The sequence below is a fragment of the Trichechus manatus genome, unplaced genomic scaffold, assembly GCF_000243295.1.
Source record: "Trichechus manatus latirostris isolate Lorelei unplaced genomic scaffold, TriManLat1.0 scaffold00123, whole genome shotgun sequence".
Lineage (NCBI taxonomy): Eukaryota > Metazoa > Chordata > Mammalia > Sirenia > Trichechidae > Trichechus > Trichechus manatus.
Genome location: NW_004444059.1, coordinates 7,910,927 through 7,930,791, shown reverse-complemented (window position 1 = coordinate 7,930,791; position 19,865 = coordinate 7,910,927). Strand labels below are relative to the sequence as shown.

Sequence of the window (19,865 nt, the reverse complement as noted above, 5' to 3'; positions counted from 1 at the left end):
ATTCAGTATTGTTGGGTTTGGTTTTCATTATTAGTCCCTAGAACCCCCAACCCTATATGTTTGTAATAGAGGCTTCTGTCTAATCGACTGAACATAGCTGCCCTTTCTTGAAAAACAAAAACAACAAAGAACTAGGGCGTGATCTGACTAGTGATTTTAAGCACATAATTTCACACTGAGAAATCCAGCATTGATTTGGTTTAACAAATATTTGTTTTCAAAACAAAATTGCAAAACAAACAAACAAACCAAAACAAAACCAAGTGATTAAGTTGGTCTCAGTAAACTTCTTTCAATTTAAAAAAATTAACATACTTATCTCAGATATGGAAACCCTGGTGGTATAGTGGTTAAGACCTACGGCTGCTAACTGAAAGGTCAGCAGTTAGAATCTACCAGACACTCCTTGGAAACCGTATAGGGCAGTTCTCTGTCCTATAGGGTCGCTATGAGTCAGAATCAACTTGACAGCAACTTTTTTTTTATTTTATTTTTTTGTTATCTCAGATCTAAACCTTAATTTCTCATTGAGTTTAATTAATTATCCATGATCTCTTGACTAATACAATACAAACTAAGTCTTACCTGAACACCAAATTTTGAAGTAAAAAATTGTTCATGAGGAGGAAGGATATTTTATTGTAATTGGTAATAGAATTCTGTTATAAACAATATATCATTATCTCAAAAAATGAAATGATTGCTTTATGTATGTAGTCTGATTATCTGGACAGAATTATCATATGTTTTGTCTTAGATTTTTTTCTCTCGATGTAGAAGTAGTTAAGTACAATATGTTTTCAAGAACAAAAAAAAGAGTATCTCAGAGAGAAAGATATTCAATCTAATTCTTTAGTATCTAAATCTATGAATGTAGTTTATATTTACTATCATATTTATAAGAGTAAGGACAGTTGTTGATGTGTTCCCTACCAATAGTTTGTATATAACTCTGAAGACTTTGATGACTTCGGTGTCTTCTTATCCTTGGAAATGCTAGAAAAATTGTTTCAGAGAGACATCAAACATATAATGTTTGATAAGGTTGCTGCTTTTACTCAAACAACTTTTAGGCATCACCGCTTACATTTTGTTTGTTTGAATGGTATTTTGTTAAGGAATTAATTACTTCTCTGGAGTGCTTAGAAAATAACTTCCTTGAAGCCCTTCGCAGCAAAGAAACAAAATGAAAATAAATCTATGAAGTAATGACAGTCTTATTCACAATAGGATATGACCCTATAGTGACATCATGAGGCATTTTATTCCTTTCATTTAAGAAAAAAACAAATCCTATAACCTCTATATATATCAAATTAGTTACTTGGCTATTATAAAATGTTATTCTGTAAAAACATGTAGTTGATATTTTGAATTGACTAGATGGCAACCACCAACAAGAACAACAGTAGATGTGTTTAATGTTCATATTATTGAACAATTCTGTACAATGCCATAGTATTTGTTGCTCTGCCACGAGAAAGTATTTCGGTGCTTTTATTAATCAACTTTCATAACTACCATCATTAGTATACTACCTGTATGTGCAATATGTTTTGCCAGACGCAGTGGTACACCCTCTAGTGTATTACCTCACTTGATCCTCACAGCAGTTCTATGAAATTGATGTGATTGTTCCTAATTTTACAGGCAAGAAAGTTAACCCCCACTAATGAGAGGCAAAGGAGCCCTGATTGTGCACTGGTTAAGCGCTCGGCTGCTAACCAAAAGGTCAGCGGTTTGAACCCACCAGCCACTCCATGGGAGGAAAACGTGGCAGTCAGTTTCTGTAAAGATTGTTGTTGTTGTTATTAGGTACAATCCAGTCACTTCTGACTGATAGCAACCCTATGTACAACAGAATGAAACACTGCCCGATCCTCGACCATCCTCACAATTGTTGTTATGCTTGAGCTTATTGTTGCAGCCACTGTGTCAGTCCATCTCGTTGAGGGTCTTCCTCTTTTTTGCTTACCCTGTACTTTACCAAGCATGATGTCCTTCTCCAGGGACTAGTCCTTCCTGATAACATGTCCAAAGTATGTGAGACGAAGTCTCACCATTCTTGCTTCTAAAGAGCCTTCTGGCTGTACTTCTTCCAAGCTAGATTTCTTTGTTCTTCTGGCAGCGCATGGTATATTCAATATTATTCACCAACACCATAATTCAAAAGCATCAATTTTTCTTCAGTCTTCCTTATTCATTGTCCAGCTTTCACGTGCATATGAGGCCATTGAAAATACCATGGCTTGGGTCAGGCGTACCTTAGTCTTCAAAGTGACATCTTTGCTTTTTAGCACTTTAAAGAAGTCTTTTTGCAGCAGATTTGCCACCCGTAATGTTTACAGCCTTGGAAACCCTATGGGGCAGTTATACTCTGTCCTGTAGGGTCACTGTGAGTCAGAATCGACTCGATGGCAATGGGTAAGCATATGGGTAATGAGAGACAGAGCTGGGATTAAATCCAGGTCTTTCTAATCTAAAGGCTTTGCTGCTAAACCACTTTCTGGGAGGGCAGGGGAGCTCCAGGAATCTTGATGCCATTATTTAATAGCTCTGCTTGGGGCACATTACTTAACCTCTTTGTGCCTCAATTTTCTTATATCTAAATGGGAATTATTTATCTCATAGATTATTTTATGATTAAAAATGTGTAAAGAAAACAGCATTGTATCGTGCATAGTACTTACTCCATAAAGTTTATTTATCATGCTATTAATACTCAGTTTAAAGTTTAATATGCTTATAAGAAAATATTTTATACTTTAATGATTGTCTAGTTTTGGCAATAAATTTTATTTTTTATAACCATAATAGAGGGAAGATTATATAACTTCATGTAATTTTTAATCATTTTTAATTGAATCATTTTATATATTTTATCTAATGAAATTCAACAGACTTTCCCTTTGTTTTTTTTTTCTTTCACCCTGCTGTTAAAAATTGAATATGCATAAAATTGATCATTTACATTTTTCATCCTTATAAAAAAATAAAAATAGTTTCTAAAGCAGGGATGTTTATCTTGTCATGTACCATAATAACAACCCGGAAGGGACGCCAGCATATGTTATGTGGGATAAAGGCTGGTTCCCATTTGATGGAATGGTTGGTCCTGTGCCTCATTATGCTGATTGAAAGACATGACATTATCCAGTGCAGCATATGCCCTTATCTTCCAATTACTTAATGTTAAAATCTCAGAGCCAGTTGGGTGCATTCTTTGGATTCAGACAAGTGCATTATAAAATAGATGCTCCCAAATGAAGAATTAGAAGATGTATTTGTGACCCGTTTAATTTTGACTGTAAGAAAGAGATAACAAAACCATTCTTGGAAGTAATATGTCATTGTAAGGCATATCCTCATAGGTAATAGCTCAGAATAGGTGCAGTAGGTCAGTCAACACCCTAAAATGGTACACTCAGGTTTGTTTTGACAAGTCTTTTGGGGTTTATTTGCCAGATCAAGCCAGGCTAAGAAAGAAAAGAGAAAAAATAGCATAAAATCAAAATCAACACTTTCATATTATGTATACAGCCTTAGTTTCATGCCTAATAAAGCTATTCTGCTGTTTCATTTAAATTTTTATTTCATTTTCCCATGTATTTGATAGAGTAAGGGACAAAAAAACATAAACCAAACCCATTGCCATCGAGTCGATTCCGACTCATAGCGACCCTATAGGACAGAGTAGAACCGCCCCATAGGGTTTCCAAGAGGTTGGCTGGTGGATTCCAACTGCTGACCTTTTGGTTAGCAATCAAGCTCCTAACCACTGTGCCACCAGGGCTCCAAAGAGTAAGAACAGTACAAAGAAAATATTTTGTAGCTGGCCCAGCACCTGACAACAACAACAACATGATACTAAGCTAATGTTAACCGTTGTCATTACTGATAAAATCTTTTGTTTTAAGATGCAAGGGGTATGGGTTTTTAAGCCATCAGGAGATCTGAGCTAAAGCTGCAGCTTCTCTACATATGAGCAGTGTGACATACACAAGTCAACTAACTTCTGTGGGACTCGTTTACTTTTCCTGTAAAATAGGGATAACACCACTTCTCCGGTATACTTCAAAGTACTGATCTGAGTATCCATTTAGGTGAGGTATGTAAAAATTGTTTCTAAGTTGTAAATAGATCTGTTATCAAGCCTGGATTCTTCATTAATTCATTCAGTCAGCAAACTTTTACAAAGTGGGAATATTTAATACATTGAATTAAAACTGGTTTTTATATACTTCTACCACCACAAAGGGAGCATCTTCCATAATGAGATCAGATTCTTTTCACATTTTTATTTGTAGTGCTTAACACAGTTGGTGCTCAAAAATTGTTTGTAGAAGAAAAAGGGAAGGTGAAGGAGGTTAAGATGGTGGTTCTGGCAATTGGAAAGTTGATAGAGATGATGAACAGAGAAGGAGTGATCAAAGCTACAATCGGGTTTGTATCATATGATTTAGAAGAATCCATTCCCAAATATATTTTTTGCTTGAATTTGACATGGTTAACATATGCATTAGATATTTTTGCTTTTATTATACTGAGAGATAAAACCAAACCCATTGCTATCAATTCGATTTCAACTTGTAGCAACCTTATAGAACAAAGTAGAACTGCCCCATAGGGTTTCTAAGGAGCAGTTGGTAGATTCGAACTGCCGACCTTTTGGTTAGAGCTGAGCTCTTAACCACTATGCCACCAGGGCTCCAAGAGATAAATTAGGAAGTTTTAATTATTTTACTGAACTAAAAAAAAATCTAATTGGGTTGAGTTCCACAGCATAAATTTTAGTATGCATTATGGTTACTTCATTTTTGCAGCATTGTTTTCTGCCCATCCAAACTGTTTTCCCCAGCTGACTTATTTTTAGGTTATCATTGCATTGAGCAATTAGCAAACTTCCTCTGTTCCACACATTTGAATTTCCCATTAGATAACAAAGCCTAGCATAATAAACAATTATTGCAATTTCTGACAAATGGGACCCCAAGGCATTAATATTGTTGTTCACTAACTTGGACTCAGTATCTGTTTTACATACCATAGGAATCTGGGAGCCCTGGTGGCATAGTAGTTAAGAGCTCAGCTGCTAACCACAAGGTCAGCAGTTTGAATCCACCAGGCACTCCTTGGAAACTCTGTGGGGCAGATCTGCTCTGTCCTATAGGGTTGCTGTAAGTCGGAATCGACTCCACGACAATGAGTTTTATAGCAATCTGTTTGACACGGTAGATTCCTTAGCTGGTTTAGCAATCTGCTCTACCATCAGAACAGGAGATCAGGAGTTACAAAGATCCACTCTCATTCAATTGTCCAAATACTATACAGTTTATTTGATTTTATTAACAGCTCTTTTGAACTACATATTTAAGTGCTTGAAGATGTGTATTCCATGACAGAATAAAAACAGATGTTAGAATTCAATACTTTGTTTTCTAGACTCTGAGCATTACTTATATAACTATTTTGAATCTTTCTAAAAATTTTGCATTAAATCACAATGAAATTTTGATGCAAATTAAAGAGAAAAGTTACATTCATGGTTAACTTTTTGTCTTTAAAAATGACTATACAAGTCAAAGTGACAATTATCAAGAACTAAAGTAGTCAACTTATTTTGAATCAGGGGCATATATTTATATGAGCCATAAAACCCAAAAAATCCATTGCTGTCAATCTGATTCTGATTCATAGCGACCCTATAAGACAGAGTAGAACTGTTCCATAGTGTTTCCAAGGAGCAGCTGGTGGATTTGAACTGCTGACTTTTTGGTTAGCAACCTGAGCTCTTAACCACTTTGCCACCAGTGCTTTTATACACTCCATGATTTTTATAATTTAAGATTTGTCACAAACCAATATGTATATTGTCAAATAAAACATCAAAGCCCAAAGCCCATACTTCTCTATGCAAATAATTTAAGCATTCAAATATAAAAGGAAAATCAACATTAGTTTCTTTTCATAGGAAAAATAGTCATGAAATTAGTTCAATTTTCTTTAGATCATTGAAATACAGAAGCCCTCTTATAAATGTCATTAGGAAATCACTTTTAGACTGAAATCACGGCAAAAGGGCAAGCTAAAAAAAAACCTCACTATTTTAACCTTTCACAGTAAAATTATAAGTATTGTTTATTCTTGATTAATTCAATAACTCAGTTATTTTTCCTAAGTATTAGTTTAAATTCTATGTAGTGATTTATCATTTAAAGAATGTCTGGTTTGTTCTCTCTTAAATGCCCTGGAGCCTAAAGTTAAGTAAGCTTCCTGTTCTTAGGATGATTTACTTCCCTTAAGCCAGTCACTCTTTGGCCAAGTCCTCCTGTTGCTCCTGGGCTGAATATAAACCACCCAACTGCTCCTTTCTCGGCTTCATGTAATATATGTAGTTTATATGTCACTTACACCTGTGAAATATTTTCCCTTAGCTGCTAATGATAAACTGAACAGTCAAAGGAAAACGGAAAAAAATGAGTCAAGTATTAATGTAATTAAGACAGGAAAACACACTAGTAAGAAATAAGAATTTTTCTTTTTGTGCTTGTGTTTATGTCTTCTTTTGAGCATCATGAGCTCAATGGATGCTCTTTGAAGAGCAAACACATCTTGAATTACTTATTTGAAACTCATTAAAAAGAGCTCATAGTAATCATAAAATGGAAAAAATAGTCCATCTAACATAAACACATTCCATTTTTAGCTCTATTCTAAAAAAGGAGGCCAATATTGGTTATGATAAAAAACATTATAGTGAAATGCTTTGGCAAATAATACTTGTTCTGATAAAGGCAATATTTGATTCAACAAATTATAGTATAATAAATTATTGGAGTTATTTTTGAAATTATTTTCCTGTGACCACTATACCTATATTTAGAATTAAACATACAAAATTTGATTTATTCCTTGCTTTATAAGACAAAATGCTTTCTGTTCCTCCATAGCATGTGGGGTTTTAACTTCAGAATATGAGTTATGAAGCTAAAAGAGTTTCCAGGGTTATTTTAATATCCCAGCCATTAATATGTATTTTATCTAAAGTGTTTCAAATAAATTATCTTTTGTCACCTCTGTGCACCCAATTTGTCATTTTCTAACACTCATGTGGTGACAGCTGAGTAGTAAAACAAAATATCTCAAACTTCATATTAATTTATTCACTTGGAAATAAAATGATCACATAGTTGTATAAATATAAGGAAGATCATATGGTGTTGTTTGTTTCTGTGCAATTTATGCCCATGCTTTACCAAAGAGTTTACATGACTAATATTAGATGTTTTGAGGTATATATCTTCGAATCAAGATTATTTGTTAGGATGTGTTATTTGTTAGGATCAAGATTATTTGCTAGGATCTGCAAATCAGTAAATGGACCCTATGCTGTAAGCACTCTATAGAAGGTACTGGAAGGGATATGGTACTCAGGAAGAACTGACATTTGATCTCCTTTGAAATGTAAACAGATGTAGGAATGGTATTTCAATCTAAGACAAGTCACAGGCGTTGGGAAAATGTCCTCTGTAAAAACATGGACTTCATCTGCACAGTTGGTCTCCTAGTGCCATGAGTGCAGGAACAAATTATGCTTTATTCATTTTTACAACTCCAGCTAGGTGCTAAAGGTTCAAATCCAGTTACGATACAGCATGTACCCTTAAGGAGTTTCAAGGACAGAGAATAACTTGGAGGAAGACAAGAGCCTATTGGACTTGATAGCTACAAGCAATTTTGTGATTTTTGAGAGACTGATTTCAGCAATATGAAGATGGCAGAGCATAGATTATGGGGCATTAAAAGTGACTGTGATTATAGTCATATATCAGCTCTATGCAGTTCTGTGACAGGAAAGGGTATGATGGCTTGGGGACTAAGAGGAAAGATGTATTACAGGAAGACTTTTTAGAGTAGGAGAGACTGAAGAGAGTACAATCTTTCCAGCAGAGAGACTGAACCTGAAAGATGATTCATGAGGACAGGCATAGGCAATATTGGAGCCATTGATGTGGCCAGGTTCCAGAAGAGATTTAGATACTGGAATTAGGAGCATAAGGGACAATATTAGATTTCTATTTTCTTTTTCAGATATTTTCAGAAACATTATCCAGTGTTAATGCAAATACAATGTTTCTTAATGTTTATTTGTAAAGTGAAGTATAAAATTAATATAACATTAAGTTATCAGAAGGCCATAGGGTTCAAAAGTAAGAGCTGTAAAATATTTTCACTACAAAGTATAGTTTTTTTGTTTGTTTAGTTTCTCACGGCCTGTTTGATCAGGTATTTATTCAAAATAAACTGTCCAAAATGATTTTTTATGGAAAAAACAAACTTAAGAGTTTTATGCAGCAGGCTTCTTCACAACAGAGAATACTTAATATTTCATCATATTAAAGGACATAAAACAACTGGAAGAGATTGCAAATTTGCCTTGCCACCCTTTGCTGCGGGGAAGTGGCACATTTCCTGTGACACGTGATCAATTTTCATCTTGGCAGTCAAACAGATTATTACAGCTACTGCGAGCTATTATGATTATAACTGAGTGAACCATGTGTGCAGTTTGTCTTTCCGAGTTAAAGAAAAAAACAAACCTGATTTCTGTATTAAATTAGAACTCTAAAGTCAGAAAAAAAAAAAAAACGCATAGCCTGTATTTTTGTTGTTATTTTGTCTGTTTCAGCACCTAATGTGGCTCCTTCGGATGTAGGAGGGGGAGGTGGAAGCAATAGAGAGCTGACCATCACATGGGCGGTAAGTATCAGCAGATTATATATATCACAGTCTGCTTTACCTATACTTAATCCCTAACACGTTGTTTCCTGGAATACATTGAAATAAAGTAGAATGTTCAATCAATGCACAAGCAAGAATAAATGTTTTCTTCATAAATGCATGTCATTTTCTTTACCAAGCTTATTATAGCTTAGTGAGCAATTCCTATGCAAAAATGGATCCCTGAGGCTAAGAGGCATGTTGGCCTAGAAGCTTACGTATTCAACTACCTGATTCCAGAGATATTTTGAACTCATTGTGTCCTGGTAATGCAACTATAATTTGTAATATTTTCTCTGGACATTGTAAACTCCAAAGATTCAATTTACACATTTTTGTACTGAGACCCATTTTTAAATGGGAGTCTGCTTCCTCACTCACAACTGACTTTGATCTCTTCTTCTGTGAATGTAATCCACTGGGAGAGGTCAGTCGTAGAAGTCACCTATGGGGCTAGTTATTGAAGTGTCCAATATGTTTTATTAAATGTTTCATGCAATAAAGGGGAGTTCTATATCAGAGATTGTAATGTCTTGAAAATAATGCCTGGACAAAGAGTGAGGGAGGTTGTGCTAGCACAAACTTATCTGAAATAGATGCCTGGCATTTATCCAGGTAATATGTTTTAGATAAATCCATTTATTCATTAAACATTTTTAGTATTTAATCACTGCAGATAGTCCAAGAGCACAACTTAGGCTCCAAAGGATTTTGAGGGACTGTAGGCAGAATGGCAGGCTTTATGCTTTACATGAATCAAACTGATTCATACAATAGGTGGATATTTAGCAAATTTGATGTCACTCTGTTCTGTGTAGTCATATTTTGTAATTGGTACTTAAATAAAATTTTAAACCAAGATTTAGAAAAAAATATATCTCCTGCTTGTCTGAATCTCACATTTTTTATTTGTGAATTTTAGTGTCATAGAGAAATGCCAACATTAGGCAAATAAGAACATCTTACTCTTTTCTGTATGTTTATTGTAGAAATGTTAGGCTATACTATCGGATAATCTAAAGCCACACTTTGTACATCCTTATGATCATGCTTCAGGATATCCATAATGTGCAAGCAAGTTCAGCTTCTTCTACCCTTTGACCATTATATATTCCTAGATTTTCCTGTTTACAATAAATATATTCAAACAACTGTGTTAACTTTAGATCGAGGTTTTGGCCTCAAGACACCTTAGTTTTGATTTTCAGGTGAAAAAGTGAATACACAATTTACACATTTATATTAATGGCTAAAAGACTAAATAAATGACAAGTGCTCACTAGAACTAGCTTTCGATTGGTATTTGTAAATAATGGATGGTCAGGGTCCACAGGGATTTCTTCATTGGACAATTGACATGCATAGTAATAAGAAACTCTGAGAAGATGATGCAAAACAGAGCACTTATTTTAATATTGAAGTCAGACAAGAGCCCAAACCCAATCTTCTTCAAAGGAGTGCAGTGTTACTCACAGTGCCCTTCTTCCTTCTTGTCACTTTCTCTCCTTTTTTCCTCTGCCTAGTTTCTATTGTTTGATTACTATAAAGAAATTCCAGAGTTTTGTATCACTCTCTTACCATTGCTTCTCAACTCTAGAGAAATTCATTAACTCATTCATTCAATAAATATTATTTGAGGTGCTAGGGATAAAGAAACAAAACTAACAAAAATCTCCAACTTCATGAAATTTATGTTCTAGTAGTTGGAAGAGACAATAAAGTAGACAATAAAAATCACAACAGTGTTAAGAGAAAAATAAAACATAGAGGTGGGATACGGAGTGCTGGGAAAGAAGTTTTGAAATGGTAGATTCTGCCGGGAAACATTGTTAAAAGAGGTGGCTTTATCAGAAGAAAGTGAGAGAGAGTCTTACGATGTCTGGGAGAACAACCTCCTAGCCAGAAAGGACTAAAAGTAAAAAGGCCCAGAGTGGAGAATCCCCCTGGGATATTCAAGGAATAGCAAGGAAGCTAGTTGGTAAATGAAGTTATCCATGTTTGAAACAGGTGTTGCTTTGAGATTTCAGCCAGCAGTAACTAAAATAAGTAGCAAATGTTTTTATGAAGAGCGTGCTTTCTTGTATATTGTTTTTATTTGCATAAGTTTCTTTTTTCCTGTTAACTGTATATTTTAAACCTGTTCAATATTGTAATTTCTATTTAGCCTTTGTCAAGAGAATACCATTACGGCAACAATTTTGGTTACATAGTGGCATTTAAGCCATTTGATGGGGAAGAATGGAAAAAAGTTACAGTTACTAATCCAGATATTGGTCGATACGTCCATAAAGATGAGACCATGCGCCCGTCCACTGCATTTCAAGTGAAAGTTAAGGCCTTCAACAACAAAGGTGATGGACCATACAGCCTTACAGCGGTCATTAATTCAGCGCAAGATGGTAAGTAAAAGAAAAACTTTTCTAACATGATGATGGGGGAAACCTAGTATCTGGTAGGCATTTAGTTTGCTTTCTTTCGGGTCTTGGTAAAACCTTTTTAAAATACTATGCATTTACTAAATGAGTATTATTTTGAGTGAAATTAAAACTTTTCAATCTTTTTCTCCATCTGAGTCACAAAAGTATCACTAAAATCTTGTTCAATTTTAGGTCATGTCCATGGTAGTCAGGAAATCTCCACTAAAATATTGGCTTGCTTAGATCCTAGCTCCTGGCCTGTCTATAACTTCGCAGTCAGAAATTCTCAGTGTGGGACCTCAATATGTCTGTGTATTCATTCAGTTTACTACAAATTCCGTAACATACTTTTTTTTTTTGTAAAATTGCTCTTTTGAACCCAAAATTTGTGTAATTATAGCATTTAAGCACATATTTTTCTTATTATTTAAAATAGAATGCTGGGATTTTATTAAAAACACTCTAGATATAAGTATATAAAAAAAGAAGTGGGAAAGCCAGTTGAAAATTTTTCTTGGAATGGGAAAAAAAAGCCCTTTAGGGAAAAAATAATACTAATCCTGGCTTGCTTTGCTTTTTCTAGAAATTTTAATTGAACTGATCATATCCACAGAGAACTGTATGCATCTGTGCTAAATACATATGATTTTAAATTAAACATAATTACAATTATTTCTATAATCCCCTATTTAAGCTGCTGTGCTTTTTATTATATATTCTTCTGTTAAAAAAGATAAGACCTACTTATATTTCGTTACCCATAAGGCAGTATGTAAATAATTAATGGCTAGAGATTTCTTTTCCTTTTTACCGGACACATTTGTCCTTGACAGTAAAATGATGTATTTCACTTAAAATTTTTGTAAGAAAACTTTTCAAATTCACCTGTCTACAAAGCTGCATAGGTTTTCCTAATGATAAAAATATTAATTAGGAAAGCAATAGAAAGCAACATAAAATTAAGTTTATTTCTTAATATAATATACTGTTCAGTGAGTTTTAAGAATGAATTTTGTTAATGTAGGATGCTTAAAAATTGTCTGTTTCTCTAATTTTTATATTTTAATCATAAACACTTTAGTGGCAAAGGTTAGCGTATTTATCTCCTTTTGACCTAGAAGATTCCTGTCTGTCATACTGTGCCATTAGAAGTCTTAAACGGAACGTAGGAAAAGGCATTCGTGGTCACTTGTTCACATGGTTACTGGAGCGTTAGAGGCAGTGGGCTCTGCAGTGTGAACTGTGGAATAATTGCTGCTGTTACTGCTTGCTCTTTATATGCCAAGTGCTATGCTAAGTACTTTATACATATTATCCTTAAGAGGGAGGCATTATTGTTCTTATACATAAGGAAACTGAGGTTTCAAAAGGTCATAAAGCTGCTAAGTGGAGGAGTGAGACTTAAATCCAGGACTTTCTAATTTCAAGCCATTACCCTTAACTACTATTATTCACTAGAAATGGAGTCAGGTGAATCAAAATGTATCTTGACTCAGGTCTTCTGAGCACATGACAACCACCTTAGTCTATACGGCTATGTGCTCTTTTGTATGACTGAGTGCTGAAAGCAGAAAAACTGAAGAGGGCATCTTCATTTCTCAGAAAACAGAATTTTATTGAAAACTTAACTTTAATAGTTAAACATATCTACAAAGCCTAGCATGCATCCTTAAGTTTGGACTGTTTCAATTATAATTTTTTTTTCATTTACTCATTCAGTGAATTAAACATCTAGAAGGAATAATATAGTTCTGACTCTGAGATCATGTTACTGTGTGTGTGCTCTTCAAATAGTCTCTTCGTCTCTTTTGGACCTCGTTGCTTTATCAGTATGAAAGGTGGACTGGACTATGATCTCTAGCTCTAAAATGTTCTTTTATGTTTCTGTTTTTACAAGGAGTAAGAGTGGAACACAGACTGTTTTGGTATGGGTTAAGGATTTCCAGGATTCAAAATCCTTCAATGCCTTCAATCATTCCTCCAGCAGAGGTCCATCTTTCAATTTCCATAGAGCAGAGCTGTTTAGCAGTGTATTGAATGCACCAATATGCTTTCACTGATGCAATAGCAATATCCCCAAATGATGAGACTTCAGTACATGAGAGAGAGTCTTTGTCCCCAAAGAAATTTCAGAAATTCCTACAGATCATAAAACCTGGGTTATATTTTACCACAAAACTGTATGGAAATCTAGAGTCTGCTGCATATGAGGTTACATAATGTTAGCCCAATTAAATATATAGAAAGAATAAAAAGTAGAAGGAAATTATTCAAATTTATAATCAAAGACTAGAAAAGCCCTGTATGAGAAATCCTGTACATTCTATGCCTATTAGCTCATTCAACATAATATGATAACTTGATTCAATTTGAATAATTTGAACAATATTGGATACATTACACAGAGAAAATGAACGTAAAAACCATTTTATAACTTATCTTCTCACCCAATATCGATTTTTCTTTTCTTGCTGTTTTGTTTGATGCTCAAGTAAGCTTTCAGGCAAAAGGACATGCTGCATCTATTTAGTCATGGCCATTTGTATTTAATTATATTTCTTCCCTAAATGCTTCATGAGTCTCAGTAAAACCTGTCTGTGCCAAAACTTGTATGAATGTTAATCATTCCTTCTACTGCTAAGAAATCAATCATATTGCCACCTGCTTACCTTGATTTGGAAAGGCAGCAGTGTTCATGTTTAGGACATTTTTAAACGTAAAGATAGGATGATGGTGTGTTAATGAAAGACAATAAAAAATGATCACCTCTGCTTAAAAATTTCCTTAGTTTCTTTGTGTAAATTTCATAAAGTAAATTATGTTTTCCATGAACAGAGGCCTTTTTGATACATATTTGACTTGATGCCCAGTTGGAAGATTAGACATATAAAAACTTTCCTGAGCCCAAGCAGAGGCAGATGTCACAACTTGTTTCAAAGAATCTGAAGAAAAAAAAGTAATGATCTTAGCTTCAACAAAAAAGAGACAATGTTCATTGATAATATTGCTGTGTATTGTTATTTCATGTAAATAGTAAGTAGCAGAAAATTAATTGTAATAAGCAATTTTCTATAATAAATGCCAAACTTCCTGTTTTGATAATATAGAGTTGATAAGCTACATATGTGGAATTTTAATTTGCATCAACAGGCTTTCTTAAGAAAATAATTTTGGAGAAATGAAAAAAGATTAGTACGGTGTTTGCTCACAGATACCATAGAAATTCATGAAGCTTTCCATATTTCCATATTCAAAGTGTTTGTGTGTGGGGGGGTGGGTGTGTAGTGTGAGTGTGAGTATAAATATGTGTGTATATATCTGTGTTAACATTCATGCATATGAATCTGGCTGTGCCTGCATCACTGATGATCATGAAAGCAAGAAACAGTAAAAATGGAGAAATAGATAATAAAATTATTGGACTTATTTTCTAGTTTGGAAATATTAAAATATAGTTCTAATTCATTCATACTGCAAATGGTGCTACTTGAATTTATTTATTTAAGTATTTTACTAAGAATATAATGTTTTCATCAAATTTCAGCTCCCAGTGAAGCCCCTACAGAAGTAGGCGTAAAAGTCTTATCATCTTCTGAGATATCTGTTCATTGGGAGCATGTTGTAGAAAAAGTAGTGGAAGGCTATCAGGTGGGTTCAATTTTTATCAAACTAAATACAATTATTCATAAATATATCACAAGTTTTGAAATAAGTTGCATGTTTTGATGTTCTGTGTCCCATTGATTTATGTGGCAACTAACACTATATTCTCTGTGTTTAATTTATTGGGCATTTATAAACTAATTGTTAACGACAAAACAGAGGTTCCTAACTGGCCTAGCTAGGATAGATATAAAAAGTCCTGCGTGCTGGCAAACAACTGGCCAAAATGAAAACAAAGTTAATAACACACATGATTTGCCAAGGTCTTTAAAGACAAGCATTCTTATAAAATGTTGGAGAAGCTCAAGCTTTTTGGAAGCCTTTTGGTAATTTATAACAACATCCTTAAAATGTTCATTCTAGTTGACTCAGTAGTTCTGCTTCTAGAAATCCCTCAAAAGGAAACAAGTATAAATATACAAAACATGTATCTCATAATATTATATATAAAAGCATAAAATTGCCAACTGTCAAAATGTCCCAAAGAAAACTTTCCCTGAGTTGATTCTTATAGGACCATTAGGAATTAGCTAGATAGAGAAAGGAGGGCTTGTCTTAGACAAAAGGAATAAGAGCTGGAAAATTGAAGCTAGAAAGATAATTGAAGTCTCTAATACAATGCTAAAGAATTTAAACTTGATTGTGTAGAAAAAGCAAAGCCACCTGATGTTTTTAAGCATGACTGACAAATTCAGAGGAATTGGCATCATTATCCTACCTTTACAGACGAGCAAATGGATGTCAAAGAGCTTCAATGACTTGCCTCATTTAGCACCGATAAAAAGTATCAGAGCAGTGTCTGAAACTTGGGTTTTCTGATGCCAAGTTTAGGGGGCTTTTTGCCAAATCACTGACTCTCTTTGTTTTAGACAGCTAGTGGACAGTAAATGCCCTTTTGGAGCCTTGGGCAGGGAGCAGTGCCACATACCTGGCTCTGCCCATGCAGCTGGCCTGCCCTGCCAATTCTTGTGCTTTCTCTTCTTCATCTGTCCATGAAATATTAGTCTCATGAAGCAGGCTATTAACTGTTTTGTTCTGTGCACAGAACTGTGGCAGACACATAGTAGGCACTAAGTAAATATGGTTAACTGCTGATAGAAATAATGAAGAATGATCAGATACAGTGTTACAGTCTGGCTTTGGCAAGACCATATTTCTATAACCACAAAAAGAACCCAAACTTTTAAGCAAACACCCGAACTAACAGTTAACTATTTCTGGCACCATAGGTTATGATTTGGGTAGATTTCAAAGTGTCCTTAGATAATCTTTGCAAAGGTTCAGTTGAAGTTATTACAATAAGAAAGGAATAAATAGGAATAAACTGTGGATACTCAACATGCATAACTTACTAAACTAACAATTACGTTTATAGCTAGAGGATAAATTATGAGAAAGAGAGAGAGATTCGCTTAATGTTTCAAACTCCTGTAATAAACAAGTCCAAAGTAACTTTGGGAGAAAACATCACTATTTGAAGCTTGGAAAGCCAAATTTTGGACCATAGGATTATTTTCTTCTTTTATATCATTTGTGTCTAAGTAATAAAAAAGAGGAAAAAAAAGATAATTTAGTACATAGCTCATCTCAATGAGTCAGAAATGCTAAGTATATATTTTACTTTATTAAAAACATGCCAGAGAGCCTCTTTGCTCACGCCAAGAATTATATATTGACTATTTTATAACTTCCAGCAAGTAGAGTACAAAGGAACTGCAGAAAAGGAAACAATATACTGGTACCAAATGAATTCAGACAACACCAGCATATAGGCTTTTCTGATTGTGAAGTAAGCCTCAATTAAGGATTCTCGATTAAATGGTCAGCAAAACAGCAATATTTAGTAAATACAATTTTCTCCAATGGCAATTTCAAGGGAAAAATGCCTTCTTATAAAGGACTCACAGATTTCTGACTTTTTGTGATTCTTTCCATTTTAAGTAGAAAGTTAAGAGCTTTGAAGCTGAGCAGATATGGGTTTATATTTCAACTCCGTCAGTTGGAATTATGAGGGCATTTTTTTTTTTAATTTTCTGAGCCTTAGTTTCCTCACCTGTAAATCTGCGAGAGTAACCACTGCCTCATAGAACTGTTGTAAGGAAGAAATGAAGTACCAGTAACCTGTGTTTAATGGCTTTCCCTGTTCTCTGTCATTGGGCATTTGAAGACAGTGATATTGATCATGATGATGATGGCCATGATAAAAATGATTATGATGATAGTAATGATAATAGCATTTCTTGAGCCTTAACTATGCTAAACATTTCATAATTTTATTCAATCTACACAGCCCTCAGGATAGACACTATTGATGTCCCCATTTTAAAGAGAAATTTAAGGTTTAGAAATGTTTGGTAATAATTAGCATAACTGGATTTGAACTTAGGTGTTGCCACTCCAGAGAATGGTTGATTGAAATTGCTAAAAGTAAATCACAGATATTTTTTCCATTCACCCTTTCTTAAACTCCTTGTAAGTCTTCCACATAGAGCCTTAAATATCAAAGAGAAAAGCATGAAAACTTAAAAGAGAAATTCATCGTATTTTATTCTCCCATAAGGGAATGCTCCTGCTAACATATGGCATGAAGAGTTTGACTATAATGTGGTAATTGTTTCTATTTTAAAATATGATGGGAGAAGCCAGTGGTTTAACACGATGGATGATTGAGAAAACCAATACCCCACCACACTTCCCATGAAAATGTACTATGGGTCTAAGTTATAGTGAAGCAGAAAGGAAAAAAAGCAACACATTAAAAAAAAAAAAAAAAAAAAAAACTTATGAAAATACCTCGCGAGAGAAGGGAGTGGTTGGCAAACAAACACAGAAGGTGTGTATTATTTGTTTAATGAGAAACTATTTGTTCTGTAAACCTTCATCTAAAAGTACAAAAAAAAAAAAAAAAAAAAAAGCTAGGGGGAGCCCTGAATCCTGTGTGCTTTACCCTATCTCAAGGTTAATTTCCTGACATTTCCAGTGAGAATTGTAGTCAACTGAGTTTAAACATAATCTTCTTCCTTTGTGGTTTTAAAGTGTATCTCAGTAGAATATTTAAGTTTTACTGGTTTTTTCCTGTTGCCTAGTTAAAAGATTCCACATTTCTAATCTTAATACCCATTTTTTTCTGCAATGTAGGTGAGCTAAAGGAATGCAAGAAATCCTTATCAAAGGCATTTTAGAACTTTGGACTCCTGCCCAAGAATTCACAAAAGACTTAGTTTGCCCACCCAGCGGGTAAACCATTGGCCTAATTAATTTAATGAAAACATGCAAAATATTCTACCAAAAATAATGAATGCAAGAACTCTTTGCAGCTGAATCAGAGATTAACATAGATGATTGATTGTGACAATTACCACAAAAGATTACCAGCCCTGAGTAGTCTACTCAGATGCTTTCAAAGGTTGTTATTATGATGAGCTTAAACTAGTATTTAGGAAATGCTTTGTTTTCTTATTTTGGAGAAGGCATTTGTCTTAGTCTGGATCACCAAAAGCAGAACCAGACCTAAAGCTGTGGGATAAGGTAGTTGTGTGTGTTTTAATATGATCCCAGGGGACAGGTAAGAGGAAAAGGTAGACTGAACAGGAAAGGGGGAAACTCAGATACAAAGATGCTTTATCTTCTTGGCAACCACTGTGGGCAACTGGTGCTCCATCCCTTGGGACCTGGGAGGAGCTTTATGAATTTGGCTCATAACAGCCCAATTGAGATGAAAAGGGAAGCATTTATCCATTCCTGTTCTCCTTGGATCAAGGGTGGCCTCATGGGCATCACCTCCCCTTCCACTTCTATCCCAGTGCTGAGGAAGTTTCACACTGAGGCATCAAAGAATATCCAGGACAGAGAGAGAGAGGTTAGCTGCACTGGAAGAGATGAAATGCTATCTAATTGTATCAGAGGGAAGCTAGTTAAAGCCTACATAGAACTTGGTCCCTGCAGCAGTGGCTGAAGTAAAAGAGAACTTTGACTAGTTCCCATAAGGTATAAAATACTGCATTTGAATGATTTACATTATTGCTATTAGTAGCCCATAGAATGTACTAATACTTGAATTAGTCTAGAATCTAAGTACTGTAATTTAGAATTATTATATAATATCTTTTAAAAGTGGAACTTCTTGCATGCCAGAGTTTCAAAAATAAAACAAAGAAAACAGGTTTTATCACCTGGGCCTGAAAAGGAGGACTATCACTTCTATATATTGGCCAGAAGTAAGTCATAAGGCTCCACCTAATTTCAGGGGAGCCAAGGAAATCTAACATAGCTGTGTGCCAGAAGCAAAACGGAATTTAGTTCACTAAACACAGAACTTTGTTGCAGTCACAGTCCAGTCGCAGTCCTCCAGTGAGAATGCTCCATGAGAGTAAGTAGACTTTGTTTCGGTTGTCACTCAATCCCTAGTACCTAGAACCTTTTGGTAAGCATTCTATGACCTAGTGTGACAGGTATTCAATTTGTGATGAGTGGATGAATTAATTAATTAATGAGTGAATCTCAGGGGACTCTGTTATTCTGGACAACACAGTTTGGGAAGCTAAGATATGGAGGTATCACGTGTAAAGATTAGAATACGATAGCACAGATAATTCAGATTAAGGCAGAGTTTTATAGACTGCTGCTTGCCTTATTTTGCCTACCCTGGGCCCCAGATTCCAGATGGTCATAGTCATAAGGTTTGTGTTCATTTGGTATCTTACTTGGAAGGATTCTTTAATTTAGAACACTATGAAAAGAACATTAAATGCGTTTAAGATGACCTTACCCATAGCCTGTTTTAACAGTTGTGTACCAGGTCTTGCACTGGATTCCTTATTACTAATTATACTTCTTAGGATGTGTTCATTTATGCTGGCCATTAAATGATGTTCCAATCAAGGAACCAAAATGTATCAGAATTTTCCTAGTTTTAAGCCATCAGGTTTTTTTTATTTTTTTATTTTATTGTACTTCAGGTGAAGGCTTACAGAACAAATAGTTTCTCATGAAACAGTAGTACAC

At 34.6% G+C, this 19,865-nt stretch overlaps 1 protein-coding gene across 2 annotated transcripts in view; it reads left to right on the top strand.

The window, feature by feature from the left end:
• CNTN1 (contactin 1) overlaps nt 1-19,865 on the top strand; it is a 262,164-nt gene that overhangs the window by 188,018 nt on the left and 54,281 nt on the right. For both annotated transcript variants that reach the window (XM_004384584.2, XM_004384585.2), the window contains 3 exons: nt 8,690-8,760; nt 10,946-11,180; nt 14,743-14,846. In XM_004384584.2, coding sequence (XP_004384641.1) covers nt 8,690-8,760; nt 10,946-11,180; nt 14,743-14,846 — 410 coding nt within the window. The remainder of the gene's footprint in view (nt 1-8,689; nt 8,761-10,945; nt 11,181-14,742; nt 14,847-19,865) is intronic.